Source organism: Leuresthes tenuis, unplaced genomic scaffold (genome assembly GCF_036924035.1).
Source record: "Leuresthes tenuis unplaced genomic scaffold, fLeuTen1.0.hap1 SCAF_14, whole genome shotgun sequence".
Classification (NCBI taxonomy): domain Eukaryota; kingdom Metazoa; phylum Chordata; class Actinopteri; order Atheriniformes; family Atherinopsidae; genus Leuresthes; species Leuresthes tenuis.
Window position 1 is genome coordinate 15,493,984 of NW_027325368.1, and position 21,351 is coordinate 15,515,334.

A 21,351-nucleotide genomic window follows, 5' to 3' on the forward strand; every position below is an offset into this window, starting at 1 on the left:
GTTTTAACCGTTTTCCTTCTCGATCGCACACTTGTTTATTCTATCCAAAGATGTGGACAGGACATTTGTCGGGATGATCAGGTCTGCTGCGCACACGGGAACACAACAACCACCCCTTGTTGCAAGCAGTTCGTGGACAAGACTTACTACAACATCGCCATGGTCACCCGGAAACTTTCCGGGGTGCTTATTATGCTGCTTCTCTTCGCAGTGGGATACTTTGTCCAGAGACTGCTGTGCTCAAGATCTAGCCAACACACTCCGCCACGAAATGGGCAGCCAACTTCTACCACATCCCAAGAGCTGCTCATGGAGAGCTGTACACTGGACAGCTTGATTGATCCAGCTCCTGCTCCTCAGCTGCCCACATACGATGAGTGCAAACGTCTGCCGACTTATGAAGAAACAGTCCGGGATGGGAGCCAAGGAGGACCGGGGTCCACTCTGGGAACAGCTCCATCACGGGGACGTCATTTGGACTAAATCAGGGGATTATTGTTTCGACACTTCAGAACTTAATCGATGTGGCAATAATAAAAATAACCCACACAGGACATTATATCCTACTGGCTGTATGGTTGACATACGTTTTTACTATTCTATCACTTAACGTTCAATTTATTTCAAAGAATGTGTGTTCAAGTGAATGATCACGTTTTGATTCCGTAAAGGCACCTTACAGTCAAAGCTTGACCAATGTTAACAAATGGTTGATACTAAAAGAAAAATACTGTAAGGAACAACTTTATTCTCGCCAGGTCCCTTTGAGTGGCGCGAATTTCCCTCCAATGTGACTTTTATTTTGTCTACTCTCTCTTTCATTGATCAAGAAATGACCAAAATTATTCAGAAAAAAATATTTAGGTAGAAACTGTGTACTTGTGTAATTGTATTTTAGGAAGTAAACTAACTGTATGTGTGAAAATAAGAGTGAAAATCGTATCATGTCATTAAAACCTAATTGCACTTGTCTTTGTTTATTCTTTTCGCTGATGCTGACATTGTGATCATGCTCTGGACATACAAGCAGATAATATATCCCATTTGAGCTCTATTAGTTTATAGATTATGTTAAAAATAACGTTCCTGTGCAAACCAGTGTCAACATTGTTTATAGCCATTATAATGTACAGAAACAACCTTAATGGTATCTATGCAACATAATCTAGGGCTCAATGCACTCCAAGAACACGTGCATTAAACCAGCTGGACAAGTGTCTACACAATTTATTGTTGGCATAAATTAATTTTAGAATACATTTAGAACAAAGTCATTTCCAATTCATTTGTCATATTGTCCACTTGAAAATAGCACATTATCTAAATAAAATCTAATGTTTGTTGTTCGATCGCAGATAGTGCACTGTTTCCTTGATGTTATCTTTCACCGCACCCGCCTCTGAGGGTAGTTTGACCATTTGGACCAGTCGTCTGAAGGCCTCTTCAACTCCAAATCCCGTTGAAGCGGAGCAAGGCTGAACGAACCAATCCCGACCTGAGCAAATCTTTCTCAAGTTGAACCTGTCTTTGAGCTCTGTGACAGTGAGTGCGCCGCTCACGTCCTGTTTGTTGGCGAGAAGAATCAGCGGGCGGCCCAGCAGCTGGTCACTCTGCAGCGTGTTTTCCAGCTCCTTGCGCGCCTCGTCCAGACGTTTATTGTCTGCGCTGTCCACAACGAACATGACAGCCGCGGTGTTCTGGTGAAAGTCCTGCCAGTGCTGGCGCATCATTCCTTGACCACCTACATCCCACAGGTTTATGGCAATGTTCTTCCTGCTCTTTCTGGCATCGAGCATTTCCACGTTGAAGCCGATTGTCGGGACTGTGGTGACACATGCGTTGTGTTTCAGTTTGTAAAGAAAAGTCGATTTTCCAGCATTGTCCAAACCAAGCAGAAGAACTTGTACTTGAGGTTGCTTGGATACAAGATGACCCATGGCGGCGCGGACAGGCACAAACCCTCTGCTCAAGTGGAGTCGTCAATCTCCCCCTTTGACGCAATGTTTGCTTAGTGCGTTGCCCGGAGTTTAATGGATAAGCCATTAGCCGCATGCTGACTTTAATGCACTATTCACCGATAAGGTGCCACACCAGGGACAAAGTTTGCATCCGAACATATCACAAGTTCAGAATTACAACATGTTATTGCCACCGTACACGCTATAAAGTTCCACGCAGAGTGACCACCTAAAATGTATTCCTATATGAGTTCACATTTTGTGGGAAAGAGTTCGATAAACGCACAATGCTGTACAGTCAGTCGATTTCGTCAAATATAGCACAAAGTTGACTGATAACCCGTGTTTTACATTAAAATACATGTTGTTATAATTGGCTTTGATCTTAGACATTATAAATTCATATTCTGTATTTTCCTAAATAACCTATGTTCCTAGCTGGTACTTTTCCACTCTGCTCATACTGCACAACAGATGACCTTAAATGGTCCAAGACCTTAGAAGGACATAAACAACTGGGTCAGACAAAACATCTCTATTAGGGCAGATAGGTCTGGTACATTAGATCCACACCTAAAACAGCACTCACACACACACACACACATTGTTTATCACATCCAAAGAACACAACAAGGACAGCAGCTGGCCTGAGCATGTCACCCAAAACTGGCCAATTATACTCTGACAAGTGTGAATACAACTTCTGTGAGATAAAGCTGAATATAAATATGACATGTTTCCGGATAACGGGGCTCGGCCTGACGGATTTCCTGCGGGAGCTCTGGCACTCCGAGTCCAGCGCTGCAATATACTCTACTTGTGACCACTAATAAATACTTTTTTAATAAACGATTTCTCCAGCTTGTTCTTGGGCTTCCAATGACAAAATCGGGCTAACAATGTGCACATTTGGTTAGCACAATGTTTTGGAAGATAAGAGTGATACATTGACTGAAATTAATTATTGACACTGCGTGTCAATTTTCATATACTCATTTAAGATCAGAATAGCGTTAGAGTTGGCCAGTTATTAGTGACATGATCAGGCCAACCACTGTCCACGTCATGTTCTTGGTATGTGATAAACAACGTGTGTGTGAGAGTGTTGTTTTAGACGTGTATCCAATGTAACAGACCTATCGGACATGATAGAGAAGAAGCTTCATCTGTCCTACTTATTATGTTATCTTAAAGTCTTGGACCATTCAATGATATACATTGTGTAGTATGAGCAGAGTGGACAAGTACAAAATGACAACATAGATTGTTTAAAAAAAATACAGAATATTAGTACATAATGTCTAAGAACAAAACCAATTATAACAGCGTGGATTACACGTGAGACCAATATGGTAACATAATATGCAATAACTTTATTAAGAAAGTCTTCATCTGCTAAATAAATAAATTCAGATTCTACAATCTTCCATACAAAAAATAAATAAAGTAAAAAGTTCGTTTTAGGATCCAAACAGTTCTTGTTGTCCAACCATTGCGTTGCCTTTAAATGTTAAATACCAAGGGGATGTTGCCACCATCAGCCGCAGCATCACTTTCTCCCAAATCTAACTTTCTGATGTTCCTGTGTTTTAAAGAGGATCCTCGAAGAAGCTCTAACAGTCATCAATAAGGTGAGTCAACACCGATCGTCAAGCTATCACAGTCAAACTGACATGAATGAAGAAATAAAAAAACAATATTCAAGCATTTCTTTGAGTTAATAACATTTCCTAAAATTAACTAAAGGAGAAAAAAGTAAAATAAAAGAGAAGGAAAAATAAATTCCGGTCATCAGCCATTTGAAGACTCAGTTTACACTGAGATGGATTCAACCAAAATGAGCAGTATTAACAGTACCCATCATTTCAACTGACTTCATCCGAGTTCCCCTCTTTTATTCAATCTACTTCACACTTTTTAGGTTTTTGTAAAGTAAGTTGTCTTATATGCTTCTGGCCCAGACTCCTCAGCCTCGGTCATCTTAGAAACAACATGGGACACTATATGTCGCCAAAAACTTTGTGCGAATTTTCAGATTACCCACAAAAATGCTCAATTGAATACCGGAATCAGTGCAGTCAACACCACCCCATCAAGAAAATCATTTAAGTGGTAAATTTACACCAACTCGACGCGCAGCACTGGGAGCGCTGTGAAAGCGTGCCCCGGTTTAAGAACCCAACTAAACAGCGGCATCTGCTTCTCCGGAGACGCCAAAAGTAAAGGGCACAGGAGTCATCCAGTCACAAGATGTCTGACTGATTCTCCCAAATAAATCGTAGGATTTCACAGGAATACTAATTTTTGTTTCAGGATCTGGTCCATTTTTCTCTCGGCTTCATCCACACGCCGCCGGTTGGGTTATCCATTACGTACACCAGTCCCTCAGTGTCACGTCGACTTTGAGACCAGGAATCGGGAGCTGATTTCTCTGGGCTCCGGGCGGAAGGGTGAAGACAGGTCACCTGGGTGGCCACCCTCTTCTGAATGCGGACAACGGAGGCTGGTGTCGAGCATATATTCGCTTCCTGACACATGTCCATTTCCCCAAGGCGCTGGAAAATCACGCGGGCTTCAAGGGATGATTTGGAACCGTGCTGTCCCATGTTTTCGAGAACTTTAAATGATACTTTACAAGGTCCAAACGAACTGAATGGAGTGTTTATGTTCTTTCTTTGAGCTGGCAAAATGACAGGTAATTTCGACTGCCGTGCACAATAGCGCTCGTCTTGCTTATAAAGTACCGAGTCCACTCAAAGTGGGATAACGCGTTCCGGTAAGGCTGGAGTGTGACGCGTTTGCTTTATGACTTATGGGATTCCAAAACGATGGTCTTATGCATTTGGATCACTTCAAGTCAGAGCTATTCTGAGTATCTCCACCTGCTGTAGACCGTCTCTCGACACTGACACCAGTGAGCGGTTTCAAGTTTCGCGCTCTCACTAAGTGCTGCAACAGTTACCCTGCATTCCTGGCATGGAGACAGTGCTATTTGTGACCCAGTAGAGGCACCACAGTCATACTTTAAGGGTTTTACTTGTTTCCCTATTTCAGTGTGTTTACACGACACTACCCTTTGTGATTCTTACTGGCTACTAAACGATCCACATTAACCAGTTACTTCATTACTCCAACGAGAACACGACTGATTCAAATTCCTGGAAAGAAGACCAGAAAGGGAGAACTTCTGCAGCTTTCTTACAACTTCCCTCTGCTCCCATATTTGTTGGGCTATTAAGTAAGGCACTTAATATTCATGTGCCAATATGTTGGCAGCAGCAAGCTATGTAAAAAGAGGATTTTTCATGACAAACGTGTGGGGGGGAAGTAATTAAATGAATACATATCCAAATATGATATTGAGTCATGTGTGGTCAAAGTCAATTGTCAGGCCTTTGAGATAATAAAGACTAAAAGAGTATTTATATTTCACATTAAATAGTTTGTTTAATACTGATAGTTTACATTGAGCATGTTTATCATACTGAACATTCAACCAACCAGTGTTGACCATGGACAGCTTCTCACAGTAAGATGATGGGTATTTTTTTTTCTTTATTATAAACTTCTGCTCATGTACAGAAGGAAAGAAAACAAACATACAGTATATGCTGATTTGGCAATCTGCCAGAGACATCCAAAAAACAATAAATAAGGCATTGGGTAAGATGTTAAATAAAAAATATATCTCCTTCTCCCTCTCAGCTGATGACAGGTGATGGTACACAGTGGTAATAGTTCAAATAAAAACAGTAGTAAATCAAGTACAGTTTACTGGAACTTGCCTTGATATTTTGCCGCTGTTGATGACGCCAGTTGTATTGCTTCAGGAGCATATCATATTTGTAGTTACGAGCATTCTGGCTGCAGCTGTAGAGTTCATGATGAGTCATCTTTAGTCATCTTTTTGTCAGTTGCTGCACATCAAGTCTTGTGTGCTTTCCAGGTCAAAAGGCAGACACCAGAATCCAGTGACAAACGCTAAGTATTTTGGATCGTGAACATGGAGAAGCTAAAGCACATGCCCTGCTACAGATGGTGAAAAACCACTTTGAGGAAATAGTTCACATTAGCTTCATAACAAGAGGTGGAGTTCTGGTTCTGAATTAGGTTTTACATACATTAAAACCCTCCTGCATTACAGAGGACAGACTGAGTTAACATTGGCTGATATGTAAGAATTACCCTTCAAAAACATGTACTCTTTCTGCGTGTGGTGTTTGTTAATGTGGCTTTTCACCCTTAATTTCTCTTTTGAGTGTCACACTTCTTCTGCAGACTTGAAATGTTGCTTTTCAATCAGCCTTCACCCTCCAAGGGAAACATCAGTTTGGATGTAGCTGAATGAGTTTTTCAGTACTGGTGGTTCAGAATTAAGACACAAAAACTTTCAGATACCCCTCAAACTACTCTCTCAGTGTAGCTTCACAGAGAAACTCACCTGCATAGATCTCAGCTAATAAATGCAGTCTATTTGGTTACCGGAACATTTGTTACGCCCACTTTAAAAAAAATAAAAAACAACGAACTGTTCAAATGTGCACAAATTGACACAAATAGGCAGCTGTTTGGTCAAATGATTTCTGCATATTTTGGCGAAGTTAATGGCAAATGGTTGACGAGTTAAAATCATAATAAATAATTCCTAATTCTATTTCCTTAATCCCTTTGTGAGCAATGACTTGGTGATTACATTCTTAAAGCGATTAGCAACTTTCCTTTTAAATTGGCTTTACTCTTGTTCACATTCTAGATCATTTTTATGTGCAGATAGTTTTAATATGTAGAAAATGATGTACCACCTGAAAATTCAAGTCCACTATACAGTCAGACCTGTAATTGATCAAATTCTGACTGACACAAGCAACAGCGCCATCAGATAATGCTGATGTTTACCTTCATATTTTCATTTTAGAGTCAGCACCCAGCATGATTTCAAATATACCTTAAACTAAGGATCAAACTACAAACACTTGTAAGGCAACACTCAAGTATGCAGCTGTTGAGTGTTTCATACTCAAGAGTTAAATTAGGGTGTAGCATCAAATTGATCAAAGGTATGGCTCCACTGGAGTCTTCTTAATTTGACAAATCATTCAAGGTCAAAAGTGGAATAGACACATACGACACTTAAGAAAAATCACTGAAATGCCATAAGCTTGATGGTGTTTTTTGCAGCTGCATGTTCAGCACCTTCCTGCAGATACACAGTAGTTCTTAAGTAGGCACAATTTGAAGCCTCCTCTGAAAAAAAGCCTCCAGTGGAGCTGTACCATTTATGTGCATGTTCAGTAAACAGTAGTAAAGCAATCACAGTCTAATGTGTGCTGGTTAAGAGAAAAACCCCTGTGTCTGTAGTCATAGTACTGTACTTGACTTTTTTTTAGGAGTTCATCATTCTTATAGAAGAAGGTAACCGTATCTGTGTTTTAATGCCCTTTCCTCAATCAGATGACAAAGTAAAACTTTATTTTAAGTGTTAGCGTGTGTGCACGTGTCTGTATGCGTGCACTTTTCAAAAGTAGAGTTCTCAAATTACATACTTCAGTTTTCCCCTGTCCTACTGTGATAGTATACGTGCTGCGGCATTCAAAAGATGGAAAAAAAATCATACTGATCGAATAGTGAGCTTTATACTCGACCCTGGCCTACTCGCCCGCCTTGCTGCTCCCCCCAGCTCTACTTTTAAACTTCACCACCATGACGGTGATGTTGTCGGGGCAGCCCCGGTAAAAAGACTGGAGGACGATGCTCTTGGCTCCAAAGTGAGGCTCATCCAGACGCTCGCGGACAAACCTCACCGCCTCCTCATTACTGAAGGCATCCCACAGGCCATCAGATGCCAAGATCATGAACTCTGGCTGTAGTTTGTCCAGGTCAAAGGTCATTATATCTGGATCAGGAATAACTACATTGAGGTTCTTAAGTGGGTAGTCCCCCAGGGAGCGTGACATAGCGAGGATTCCCTGGACTCGCCAGGACCCATTAAAACTAATGAAGCCACCTGGAAATAACAAATAAGAAAAAGGTTATGCAAGGATTCTCACAAAAAAAAGTATTAAAAGAGTTCACATATGTGTTATTATTACCCTCACCTAAAATAATTGCTGCTCTAAAAGATAATAAATGAATCCAACATCATTTCACAATCTTGCTTTTCAAACTTGCGCCAACAGAGGGCAGTCAAAGCCTAGATTCAGGGGGAGATATGGGGCAAGTGCATAATGCTTTATAGTACAGTTGATCTCATGTACCTGCCCTTTTGATCCTCTTGCGTTCTTTAAGCTGATAGGGCTTGTGGTCATGCGATAGTGCAACAGCATTCCCATCTTTGTCACACAGCACACCTCGTGAGTCTCCAACATTGGCCACTGTGAGCTCTCTATCCGACAGCAGCGCCATCAGGCACGTTGTTCCTGTGCAGGAAATTAAAATTATACGACTCTAAAACATTAAATATGACTCTAGAACAAATGTATGCATTTTCATACCCCACCGGTTTAAGTATTGTCCACCCGAACACATTACATTACAATATTAACTTGCATCTCTAAATTCAAACCCTTTCAAATGTAAAGCCGTTGTTGTGATAAAATTTGAAAGGAAAAATACAACGTTGATGGAAGATGCAGCACATGAATGGGTCAAACTATTCACAGTAACTAATAAATATCACCATAAAACCTCTCCAGTTGTTTGCATACATTCAAACAAACATCTTTTATATTATGCAGGTATCCTGAAATTATGTTGAAATAGGCAAATATGGGTCATTGTCAAGTTATAAATGTAACAATTTGAATAGCTTATAAAAGTGTGGTAAAACAAAATAGAAACAAGGTTTTAGATGTAATTTTACTTATAAGATATGACTTGATATTTACTAATATCTCTTTGGGAAATTGTTAATTTATGTATAATATATTTATGTTAATTTATGTATGATAAGTAACCATTCTACATATATCCATGTAGAATTGTGACTTATCATTTCTGGTGTTTAGTGACAGTGAGCACATTGTGTCACTTATATTGCGAGCCAATAAAGCAGCAAAAGGTCATCAATGTAGAAAAAAATAGTAGGCAAAAAACAAGGTGGTGAAACAGATGGTGTGTTTTTTCAACTTCTGCCAACTGATCAATCTAAACAGTTCTTCTTTAACATACACTCGTGAATATTTAGAAGCATGATGTTACATAAACAGTACACAGTGAAATTGAGTAGTCTCATTCTTCCCTCAACATTTCAGGTGGATTATATAAAAGCAGCCAAACAAATGGCAAAATGCCAGCTGGTAAGCTCTGAGCTGAGACGATATCTACTAAGAGATTGAGCATAATTTACTATTTAATTAGCAAGGGATGCATTTTCACTTTACTTCTCAGATAGCTGTTTTAAATTCCCCAAATCCTTCGTCAGCTTTTCCGTTTACGACTTTCTCATTTTGTCCTTCTGTTGGCTCATAGACTGTAATTTTGCAGATATTTAGATGTCCACTTCCTCCACCCCCTCCTGACCTGCTTCATCGTGGTTGGCAGAGAGCTTGTCCAGCATCTCACGATCCACAGCCAGGATGCGCTGCTCGAGAATGCTGGCGTACGAGACAGAGTTTTCCCTCTTCTCTCTCTCAAAGCCCTGCAGCTGCTGCTTCAGAGACTCGGGCAGGTGGGCCTTCACGTAGTCAGCTGCAGCCTGGGATAGGCAGGAAGTCAGAAGGGCAGAATAGGACACATTAAGGATAAAACAGAGGACAGAGAAGAAGTAGAGGCAGGATGCAGAGCTGTCTTTGTCATTGTTGCTGTAAAAAAAAACAACAACACAGAAATGTCTAGGTTTACTCTTCATGAGTGACACACAGATAAACGCCCATTTTTGGCGTGACACACATACCAAAAATCAGAAGTGCCAACTTAACTGGCAGCTCTCTTCCATCAAGCACAGCATTTATATTTGTATCCCCAAGCTAACTGTATTGCTGCATAACCCTGACATATTCATTTAAAATGCTTTGTATTATTCAGAATCGATAGTTCGGTCAATAATCAAAAGCCATGGCCCAGATGTAGCAAACAGTGTCCAAACTATGATACAACCACTACCACACTTTGTTAAGACAGGCTGCAATCGTCTTTATGGACAGCAGTGAAATACTTTTGAGAGATTGCTTTTCTCCACTTGATGCCGAGTTCCCACTAAAACTGGACTGTCGTCTCTCTGCCGGAAAACATATCGTTCGGATTTCATTCTGAAATAAACTTCTGACAGTTGAATTAACATTTTTGTCTCATTTATTTAAAGCGGTTCTGTTTGTTTACTGTCAAACAAACACTCCCTGATTAATCATCCTCTGTTTCGCAGGATTGCAAGACCCAATAAACATGGTCCAATATATCTCTAATTTAGAGAAGTACTTTTTTTTGTAACACACAGCAGGTGCTCTGAGCTGAATTATTAAACAGCCTCCTCCTCCTCCAGCCTGTACGCATCTGCTTCTACCATCATTTCTTCTGCCAAGTTTTCCATTAAGTTAATGCTCTCAAATCTAATGTTAGAAAAATGTATGTCATTTTAATGCCCCTGTGCTGCCTGTGCATTAACTGTTCCATGGCACAAATACAAGACCTTCTATTAATAAAGATAAATCTGAATATTCACTCTTCAGTGGGTATTGTAAGAGACAATTAAATTAAAAGATTGTGAGAGATTCTTCACCATAAGAAGAGAAAAAAAAACGCCTTCTCCTGCCGCCTCCTACCTTTTTTTCTTTTACTTTTTGCTGGACAAGCACTTCAGCACTTATCTAATTGGAGAATTGCACTCAGCAGGCATGGATATGGAAAAGAGCGTTCACTGTAAATTTTCATTGGCAGTAAATAGCTGAAATGCGGGCGGAGTGAAGTTACAAACCCCTTAAATGACTGAAATATTTTACTGCCTGTATATTTGATGGGTGGATGTCAAATATACGACTCATTTTACAAAAAAAAAAAAATGGAATCTGTGCCCAGTCTCCCTTATTGACATCCTTTCTCTGTTACATCACATTTGCCCCTAACTCAATATACAGCTATGAGTTTAATTATATAGAGCATACTAGTGTGTTTCAGGCTGTCCCGGTGTCATGAGTTTTAAGCTTTAGTCTCTAAAAATTAAGTTAGAAAAAAAAAAAGCTGCAACAGCCCGCACTGACTTTTATATATTAAGGGCCATAACTCATGCTTCAATAAGCACTGCAGAAAAAACAGGGCCACGTCTGAGGAATTATGCGCATACTCTCTGTGCCAGGACACACTGCACCATTTGTCCGTATTTGACTAAACAGAATCACTTAATGTAATAACAGAGGGTGTGGGTCTTTACAATTTTCTGTTTATAACCACACAACTCTTCCATAAAAATGAAGTAGAAAAGAATTTTCCTTCCATGCATACAATTTTTCTGACACATCATGAGGACTGAGGGCACCACAGAAAAAATAGCTCTTGTGAACGACCCTCAACTCTTCCTCCATTAAATTACTTTCCGTTTGCTGTCAAGGCCAGGTTTCCAGACTAGAAATTGAGTTCACAAAACTGAGAGTATTTCATTTAAAGATATGAGTCTCACGACCCCATCAAAATTGAGGAGATGTCATAGTGACCAATGCCAAGTCCAAACCCAATCTCACAGAGCTGGTCGACATGAGAGTGCCAAAAATAAAATAAAATAGAAAGAGGGGGGCAAAAAAGGGAAAACAAAGAGGGATTTAATAAAAAATAAATAAATAACAGGAGAGACTGACTGAAAAGGTTAGATGAACAGGGAAAAATATATCAGACAGACAGGAAGGATGAATATTTGATAATTAGACAGAAATGGATAAAGAGGTCCCCATTCAACACCATCAACTCTCATCTACCTTATGTTTGCTGTCAGTGTCTGTATGGCTGAGCCCAAGCTCTACAGCTATGCTCTAAATCATGAGTCAAATCTCATTAGACTGTCTGTGGGACTCTATTGCAGAGGTGTCTTTGAGCTCAATACTTTGGACAGCCACTATCGGCATTGCCTCCAAAAATCTTTGATTAGAAAAGCATAAACTTTTCCAATGATATACTTATGAAATATACTTGTGCACTTGAGATGACATTTGTTGTAATTTGGCGCTATATAAATAAAACTGAATTGAATCGAATTGAACTTGAAAAACCAAGAGCCATCATGCTGCCCTGAATCTCAGATATCTTCATATGAAAATGTGGAATCTGTTGGCAAGGGACAATACTGAAAGCGCTCTGATCTCCATTTGTGGTCAACACAGCCCCAGAGGAACTGCCCAACCACATTCCATCAGACTTTGATTGCATCACGCACTGACATTTTTGGTGACTAAAGAACATGGGACACAGTGGCTGAGATACAAAACCATCAACTATCATTTGATTATTGTTTTGTTTTGTTTTCTCAGCTTTTTCAAACTTTATCTGCAGTCAAACAATAAGCAGTGCAAAGAAGAGGAACTCTTTGCCCAGAGATTTGTGATTTGGATATCTACTGGTGAGACTGAAAGCTTAGCAATATTGGCCCTTGTCCTCATAGACATGTAATCAGAGTAGCCAAACGGTTCTGAAATTGTCCGCATATATAAAAAGAATCAGCCAGAGACATCATTATCATTTGGGCTTTCTTTCTACATTTCTCAGCAAAAGAATACTTAATGAAGGTATATAAAAATTTAAAAATCAATCAATTCTGATTGAAATCAATTCTCCCTCTTGTTTCTTAGCTGTGTGTTACTGCACTCTGCAGTTGTTAAAATTTGTATACGTTTTCTGCTGACAACATAAATGAATTCATTATTTTCCTTGACAGCAGTCTAATACTTCTCAGATGACAGATGGCGTCCACAACAAGCAGTCTTCAGGCACCCATGAGAAACAACTGACCCTTGACAGCAAAGCCAGTGGAGGAGAAACACACACAAACACATTGTGTATACACCCACACGCGCGCGCACACACACACACACACGGAGACACATGCCCAAAGCTCATTGTTATAACCCCTAGTCAACTCCCTGAGTGGCAGTAGCATTGTGGAGGTGTTCACACAAGAGAATACAATGCTGGAGTGGGGAGGGGAAGTTCTCTGTTTGAAAAGTGGTGAGCCTGCGCAAACCAAATCGGACAGTTTAAGTCACCGAAAAGTGTTTTCATTGTGCGAAATTACCTCTTTCAATTTTCTTTTCTATTTTAAACATTTGATATCGAATCAATATTAAAAAAAAAGTATGATCTATCATTGATAGCCAGGCGTTTCACGACATAACACCTGTCTACATGAGAAATGTAAGTATTTTTGAGTATAGAGACTCAAAGCGACAGTTATGGTTCTTTATTGTGTTAGCAAATTGTAAGGTCCTGTCTGAAATCTCGCGCAGCAGCAGGGTTGTCCGCATCTGCACAGAATGCAGTAAATAAAATGGGCCTGTGTAACCGGTCTCTCCCAGCCTACCTCTCCACCATGACCGTCAAATATTCCGAATATCGACGGGTGGCTCTTGTTGGTGATGTCGGTGAGCACCTCGAAGCGGTCCTCCATGTGGTCTCTCCTCCCCTGGATAGAATACACGGCTACGTTGTTGTTCTTGAACTCCCAGGTCTTGGAGAACTCTGCATCAAGGATACTGAGGCCTCCAAGCCGGTCGTTCTGCATCATCTCTGCCACTTTTCCCTTCACCATCTTCACGGCATCCCTGCTGGACTTGACGATGGTTTTCACCTCGTCGGTATGGAAGAAGTAGCTCCACAGCGCCAGACTGATGCACAACAGAAACAATGTCTCAGGCCTGAGGAGAAAATAACGCATGATCCGACCCAGAAGAGACAAGAGCGTCATTGTGTCTCCTATCATCACACGCAACCAAACTGCGGTTTGACTCCCCCCTTTTGCACAATTCACTCCATCCGCCCCGCGGAACTATAAAGAAATCGATTCACAACCCCGATATCAGACAAACGGCCAGAGTTAGTGTTTAAAATGCCTCTCTGTCTGCTGCTTTCTCTACCTTCCCCGGGCACATTTACGCACTGTGGAAGGTTGGTTGCCAGGCACCTGGCTTAAACGCAGGACAAAAGCGAACAGGCCACTCTGAGTGACTCTGTCCGATATCTTGGTCCTATCCTCGGCTCCCCGAGCAGCTGCCAGAGGACTGTACGGGTTGAGCCGATCGCCCACAACCCATTGTAGGAATACGGATTTTTTGGGTTAGACCAACCCCGGAGAGAGTCATGGGAGTAACCGAGGGCAGAGAGTCGACGCTAAGGCTTGGATGTGTCCTCCTTTTTTCGCCGCTGACACCGTTTCTTCTGTCGGATATGTCTATTCAATCTCCGCATCAACATATTTTTCACACACACGCCTCCATTCTTGAGAGTTATCAAACCACTGAGAGACAGTGAGGTCAATATGGGAAGTGTAATGCTTGTCCTAATACAGCAAAACAATAGAAGGAACATGTGTGATGCGATCGGGCCCTTAAACACCGCAGCCAGTGTGATGCTACTACTTTGAAACTCAATGGCGGAAATGCTTTACATAGTAGGCATCTTGACTCTGATTCATTCTTTAACGGTAGTCGGCGCTGACAAGTGTGCGCAGCTGCGAGCTCATACAATGCAGAAGCTAAATACTGGACCAATGGCGGTTACTGCGGAATTAAAATATGATGTCATGATCCAGTACGTTTATATATCACACACCCCAGCCTGGGATCCTCTGATATCACCCTCAGAATATTCTTCATTTACCACGATTATTCCACCACGATTCCATGGTCTTTTGACTTTTTATGAGCAATTGGAAAATAACTGGATGAATAAAACATAAAAATTTAATTGTACTGAAATAGCACACCAGAACATAATTATTTATGTATTACAACTGGGACATTAGTCCTACCTATACTAATGAACGGGATGTCTGTTACAGTTGGCTACAGCAGTCGTGCAAATGCTTCCTCCTGGTGGCCTTCTAGAATAATACACCTCAGATAGCTTGACAGCACATTATCCAATGCAAATGTAAATTTACAGAGCAAAAGCAAAACTTAGAAATAAAGACAAGTAGAAGAGCAAATAGCAGAAAAAGTCTATGAGAAAGAAACAATAAAAACAACGATTCCGAATAAACCATAGGTTTAAAAGTAACAGATCAAATAACAGAGAATCAAATGAAAGAAAAAGAAGAACAGGCATATTTAAAAGATTAACAACTTAATTCAACACCTTTATAATCCAGTTTAAATTATATGAAATAGCAACTGCTTTCCTTCAGGGCTGTTCTCAAAAGACCCTTACAAGTATATAAACAGGGTAGTCTCTGTAAGATGACATTTTGAAGCTCAATCCACACATAAGAAGCATAGAAGGAGAAAGCCCTAAACCGAGCTCGGGTTGCACTGCGGGAATGTATTTCAAATCATTCTGGTAACATCATACTACCTGGTGCGATAAGATAAAAGGTGGGAAATGTTGGGGGAGTTTCCCTAAAAATGTCTTATGCTTGAAATAAACAGCATCATGTTTATTTTTCCTCTCTGGATGAAATAAGACCATCCTAAAGAGTCATGAAAGGTGCGATGGTGAGTGTATGAGCCTGCATTTGTTATAAAGCATAATGCACCATGAAAGAAACCAGTTTTTAAAAGAAGGATGACAATGTACATATATGAATAATATCACCATAGCCAAACAGAGAGAGAATGGAACTATTTATCATTTTCTTTCTGCCAGCAAAGAGAAACTGCTTTTTTTAAATGGAAGAACGCCTACTTTAGACTGAAGCTTTTTAAAAAATACATTTCTAACATAGACATTAAAAGCTAGCTTTTTATGAAGCAGCATGGTTAGAATTTTAGGAAGTGACTCTTTCTATGAATATGCCAACCTGGTGTCAAAATCGAAGAAAGAGATACCTCAAGAAGTGAGAGTTAGTGAAAATCATGAGTTTGGTCGTTTTTAAGTTGAGGACAAGTTCTAATTTCATCAGTGAAAGCTGCAGGGACTGAAAAATGGCTGCTAGAGCCGAAGCTGTATAAATGATTGTGTCATGAGCATATAAATGCATTATGGACTTATTTAGTCCTTTAAACTCTTTCCGTAAGGTAATTTCTAAACCAACTCAGAACCTTTTTACTGAGGCCGACAAAGCTAAGTGTTGGTAATAGTAATTTGGCATCTACCGATTTGAAAGCTTTTGACCAGTCAGCAAATACACTGCACCGTGCTGTTTACTTTCTGATGATTTGACAACATAATTCATAACAAACATTGTTGCTGTAATAATACTAATGGCCTGATCAAAAGGCTGATTGAAATTGGCTATGTTGTGAGGTTGACCACTAAATACCCCTTCATCCTACACATTTCTTCTTCAGCCCCACCTCCCAAAGTCTGAAAGGTCAGAGTTACATGGAAAAATAATGAGGCAACTGCTTATTCTGTTTGTTGTGATGTGCCGTATCGATCGGCAGGCATTATGCAGATGTGTTCATGGTGTTCCATTTATTAAAGGAACAAACAGGGTGGACCGTAAAGATATTGTTTCCTGACGTTTAGGAGCTGTGTCATCTGTGGGAGAGAATGACTCCTTTTGGCATGGAATCTGGGCTTTGTAATTTTGCAGACCAATTTGCAACGTGCATAAAAGATAAATAGATACCTGCATAACACACTGAAGGAAAGGGGAAACTAGAGACTCAACATTTTTTTGTTTAGTTTTCTGTTTAAGCTTGTAGTTAATGTCACAGTACCTCCAACAGTTCAGTGGTGCTTGGTTTCTGTGAGGTTCATTTGGTTTACTTGCCTCTTTGGGTTTGTTAGATCAATGAGGTAAATAGCTGGATCAGTATTGCCATGCCACCTGTTATAGGACATTGATCCCCCTCCCACTGGGTGTACAGTGATCCATTTTTCTAGCTTTGAGGTACTGCCAGATGGTGTGATCATTGACATTTGTACTTGGTACTTCTGATATGAGATGTAATTTATATCCAACAATGTAAGTTTTGTATAAAGTTTGTATAAAGGTAATGTGTCTGCAAACATGTTCAGCGAATCTACCTGGCTTTGTACCTTTTTTATCCCCCTGTTTGGGTACGAAGCAAGTATGTTTGTAGATAACAATTTAGTAGTGTGCAGACTTTTTGGGGTCCTGTATTCATATCCCATATCACAAAGAAGAAAGTCTTGCTTTGTATACACTCTTCTTTATTCCATTTCCCCAAGGAGTCATGTAATCTGTTCTTGCCGGCCCACCTACCTTTTGATAAACCCCTGTGTTTTCTTTTCTTTGTTCTGCCATTGGATTAAAAGTGCAGAAGTTGAGCTACATGGGCAATAAAAGGAGGGAAGTAAACAGCACTAGTCACTACTTGGATGGAATGGAATGAAGAGTCAGCACCATCTACATCAGAAGGTAATATCGTAATTAGCGCTCTTTTTACATTGTGAACTATGTTGCAAAAGTATTGACTCGTGCTGCATCTATTTTTTCTATATCCTTCTAACCTCCATCAGATTGTACACCAGGCCTTCGGAATGCCATCCACCCACCTCCTCATCCTGACCACTCTCTTTGTAGCCCTGATGGTTGTGCTGACCTCTGGTGCTAGAACCACAGGTTGGCCCAAATCTCGGAGCACCAACAAGCCACCTCGAGCCGGGAGCAGTTGGGGTGGAGGATTTGGGCGGACCACCACCACAACCCCATCGCCTGCCAACAGTCTTCAGACAGAAGAAACAACCGAGTTTGTGGATGCATACACCATGTCTTCAACAGACAGCAGCACCTACCACGGCGACACTTACCCAACTGAATTTCCCATTGATGCCATAGCCCCACCTGGGAACACCCTTGGGAACTACACTCTCGACTACAATGAATGCTTCTTCAACTTTTGTGAGTGCTGTCCACCAACAAGGGGCCCCACAGGGCCCATAGGAGAGATAGGACCACCAGGACCACGTGGGGAGACGGGCCTTCCTGGTAAGATGAAATGTTTTTTTCAGGATCACTATTTTATGGAGATCAAAATGATTTTTTCTCTCTTCCTCCTTCTGTGTTTTCAAGGCTTACCAGGAATGAAAGGAGAAACTGGGCCCCAAGGATCTCCAGGACCTGCAGGATTACCTGGAGCCAATGGACTCAATGGTGACATCGGTACAGAGTAGAGCTTACCGACAGGACACTTCTTGTTTCTCAGATTCTTTCTCTCCATCCTTCTCTCCATTTTTGCAAAACATTGCTTTGTATTAATAATTTTGAATGTTAATTAATTTTTTTTTTTTATCTAAACTGCTACAGGAGAAAAAGGTGATCAAGGGCTTGTGGGTCTGCCTGGTCCCCTGGGGATCGCAGGGAAACCTGGTGAAAAAGGTTGTAGTATCTTACAAGAACTTGAATTGAATCATCTGTCATAATCTTCTTCAAAAGTTAATACGTATATCTACTTCTAATAATTGTATGTGGTAATCTAAAGTGAAAACTTAAAAGTAATCTATCTAAAAATGATCTTCTTTTATAAACAACCTCTCTATGACTACAGGTGACCTGGGCCCCGGAGGAGAAAAAGGTGAACGTGGCTTCAATGGGATGAAAGGGGACCCAGGAGAAAGAGGGGAGCCTGGCCAGAATGGGACTAAAGGCAGCACTGGTCCCATGGGTCCCCCGGGGATAGCAGGGACAAAGGGTCAGAAAGGTGAACTAGGACTTACAGCTGAGTGTTTACTGGGGGAAAAAGGAGAGAAAGGTGATGTGGGTGAGCGTGGGTTCCCTGGTCCAAGAGGTGAGATGGGACCTCCAGGGGCAAATGGAACTACTGGTGCAAAGGGAGAAAGGGGGGCTTCGGGTGTGAAGGGGGATACTGGGACAAGAGGACCACAAGGTCCAAGGGGTATGGCAGGGTTGAGGGGGGAGAGGGGACTTAAAGGTGGTCGTGGGCCTCGGGGTCCTAAAGGTGGCCCAGGTGAGAGTGTGGAGCAGGTTCGCTCAGCTTTCAGTGTGGGCTTGTTCCCCAGCCGGTCGTTCCCTCCACCTGGCCTACCTGTGAAGTTTGATAAGGTGTTTTACAACGGGGAGGGCCACTGGGACCCAGCACTCCATAAGTTCAACGTGACATGCTCGGGAGTCTACTTATTCACTTATCACATTACTGTCCGCAACCGACCTCTGCGTGCTGCCCTAGTAGTTAATGGGATACGAAAGCTGCGGACACGGGATTCCTTGTATGGACAGGACATCGATCAGGCATCCAACCTTGCTCTGGTGCATCTGAGTGAGGGCGACCAGGTGTGGCTGGAGACACTTAGAGACTGGAATGGAGTTTACTCCAGCAGTGAGGATGACAGCACTTTCTCTGGCTTCCTACTTTACCCAGACTCAAAGGACAAAGCTACTCTTATGGAAAACATGTAACTGCACCCTCTGACATTGAGACAGCTCTTATTCTAACCTCCAGCCTGTTGCACTGCTTCATCAGTTTAATGTGATTTACTGCTCAGAATATCTTTTCTGCTGTTGTGTTCATCACACCAAATGCCTTGCTTACCTCTCTCGTCTGTTTAGAGGTGGAGGAGATCAGACTATGCTTTTGTAGTCAACATTTCAGTTCTTTCTAACACTGCAATAAAATCCATATGGTTATAATTAATGACCCTCAAGTTTGTTTTTTTTTTACTTAGAAACTGAGTTATTGTCTCATTTGTAAGGCGTTCATCATTTCGGTAAGAATAGATAAGCTGTGTGGTTTTAAACCAGTTACTTTTACAAGTTTGGAAACAACTGAGGTGAATATCATATTTGGTCCCCACTAGAGGGTGCAATAAGTTCAGCTTTCAAGATTCTGTGGAGATTATGACCATGCATACATATTATTCTGGAAGAAAAAAATGGTTAACAGTTCATTTCCATAATTAATTTATTAAATAACTGATATATTCCAACACCAAACTGTTTGAATGCATACAAACCTCTACAGAACATCTGTTAATGGTCACTTACTTTAAGCAAAACAACAGAAGGTCAACAGTTGAGCCTATAATGCTCAGCAGTCTCACTTTTCACTCCTTTGTCTCAGTTTTACTGAAAATCCTGATTGTCTTTTGATGTGATAACGAAGTCTCTTTTGTGCGATTAGGTCATATGTGAATATGGTAATTCAATTTGCCTGTAAAGCATTTCAAAACAGAAATGCTTGTTGCTTCTCCTAATCGTTAACAGAGATTAAAAGCACTAATGAAGGTAATTAGAATTTTTAAGAAAGCACACAGAAGACTGATGTGCTTTTAAAGTAAATTACCCAAGATGATAAAAGTGAAATATAATTGAAATTGCATTCCCATAATGACAGATTAGCTTCTTCAGCCCTGAACAGGGAGGGTAACCCTCTGCAGTAGAGCAAGCCGCTCCATAAATGACTCTCTGGTGTATCCACATTGCACAAAGAAAAAAAAAAGGATCTACTTTTACAAATTTTATATTTCATTAGCCTCTAAACAGTCAAGACCTTGCAAGTGATTACAACTGTTAATAATCAGTTATCCCAACACACCATAAATCCTTTTACAAAATAAAATGCATGAAGCATTTGCCATTCCAACAGGCTCTGAGACGCTTTCATGTCATGACATATTTGTTTTTATCTTGTAAGCAGAGGCACTAGATCACCTTGCCTAAGAGGTTTCTTCACAGTGCAGTAATGCATTCAGCGCATTTGCACTTCTGGAACAATTTTTCAAAAAGGCATGCGAACGTGTCTTTGCTCAACTTCCCTGAAAATTGTGAGTTATTGGCACAGAAATATTTCTTAACTAAAAATTTGAATCCTAATTTAGATGAAGGGATGAAACTTAAGGCAGATAAACCATCTAATACTAATGATAGTATGAGCATATTGTAATATCAACCACTTTTATTTAATATCTTCCCTTTTGAATGATGTGTCCTTACTTAAATCTTTTTTCCACAATGATTTTCCTGTGATTGAAGACTGAATGAGATATCAGAGTGACTACATTTTGACTGCCCTTTATTTAAGAAGTGTTAAAATGCCACCTGTCTCCTCCTGTCTTGAGCAGTATGGCAATGCTTTTATATTCCTTAACTCTTCTGAATCATGTGTTGCTTTTTTTAAATGACAATATCTATATCTGAGGATCACATTTTCATTTACTAATACAATGTGTTAAAAAATAATGAAAATATGTGCGTGTCTAGGTAAAAAAAAATTCATCTGCTTTAATAACCTTTTCACACTTTTCTGATGGGACGCTCATGTTTAAGGGCATAGATTGAACAAAAAAAGATAATTATGCTATAACTAATCATGTCCAAATTAACATACAAAGCATGTTA

The 21,351-nt window shown here is 40.5% G+C and overlaps 3 protein-coding genes across 4 annotated transcripts; 1 reads left to right on the forward strand and 2 right to left on the reverse strand.

The window, feature by feature from the left end:
* Positions 1-763: 763 nt before the first annotated feature.
* Positions 764-2,264, reverse strand: arl14 (ADP-ribosylation factor-like 14). The gene has a single exon (XM_072363584.1). The coding sequence runs from the start codon at positions 1,935-1,937 to the stop codon at positions 1,332-1,334; it is 606 nt and encodes a 201-aa protein (XP_072219685.1). The 5' UTR covers positions 1,938-2,264; the 3' UTR covers positions 764-1,331.
* A 3,115-nt stretch (positions 2,265-5,379) lies between these two features.
* Positions 5,380-14,427, reverse strand: LOC140269475 (protein phosphatase 1L). Of its 2 annotated transcripts, XR_011907625.1 has the most exons (5): positions 13,453-14,427; positions 9,477-9,651; positions 8,213-8,374; positions 6,481-7,962; positions 5,380-6,369 (listed from the first exon to the last, which is right to left on the reverse strand). XR_011907625.1 is itself a non-coding variant. In XM_072364593.1 (4 exons), exons 1-4 carry the CDS (start codon positions 13,849-13,851, stop codon positions 7,607-7,609), a joined length of 1,092 nt encoding a protein of 363 aa, XP_072220694.1. In that variant the 5' UTR covers positions 13,852-14,427; the 3' UTR covers positions 5,380-7,606. The 2 variants fall into 2 exon arrangements, 1 of the variants encoding a protein (XP_072220694.1); XM_072364593.1 differs by having other exon boundaries at positions 5,380-7,962.
* A 431-nt stretch (positions 14,428-14,858) lies between these two features.
* otol1a (otolin 1a) lies at positions 14,859-19,616 on the forward strand. Its single transcript, XM_072364588.1, has 5 exons — positions 14,859-17,415; positions 17,517-17,985; positions 18,070-18,159; positions 18,304-18,375; positions 18,545-19,616. Exons 1-5 carry the CDS (start codon positions 17,386-17,388, stop codon positions 19,411-19,413), a joined length of 1,530 nt encoding a protein of 509 aa, XP_072220689.1. The 5' UTR covers positions 14,859-17,385; the 3' UTR covers positions 19,414-19,616.
* The last annotated feature ends 1,735 nt before the right edge of the window (positions 19,617-21,351 follow it).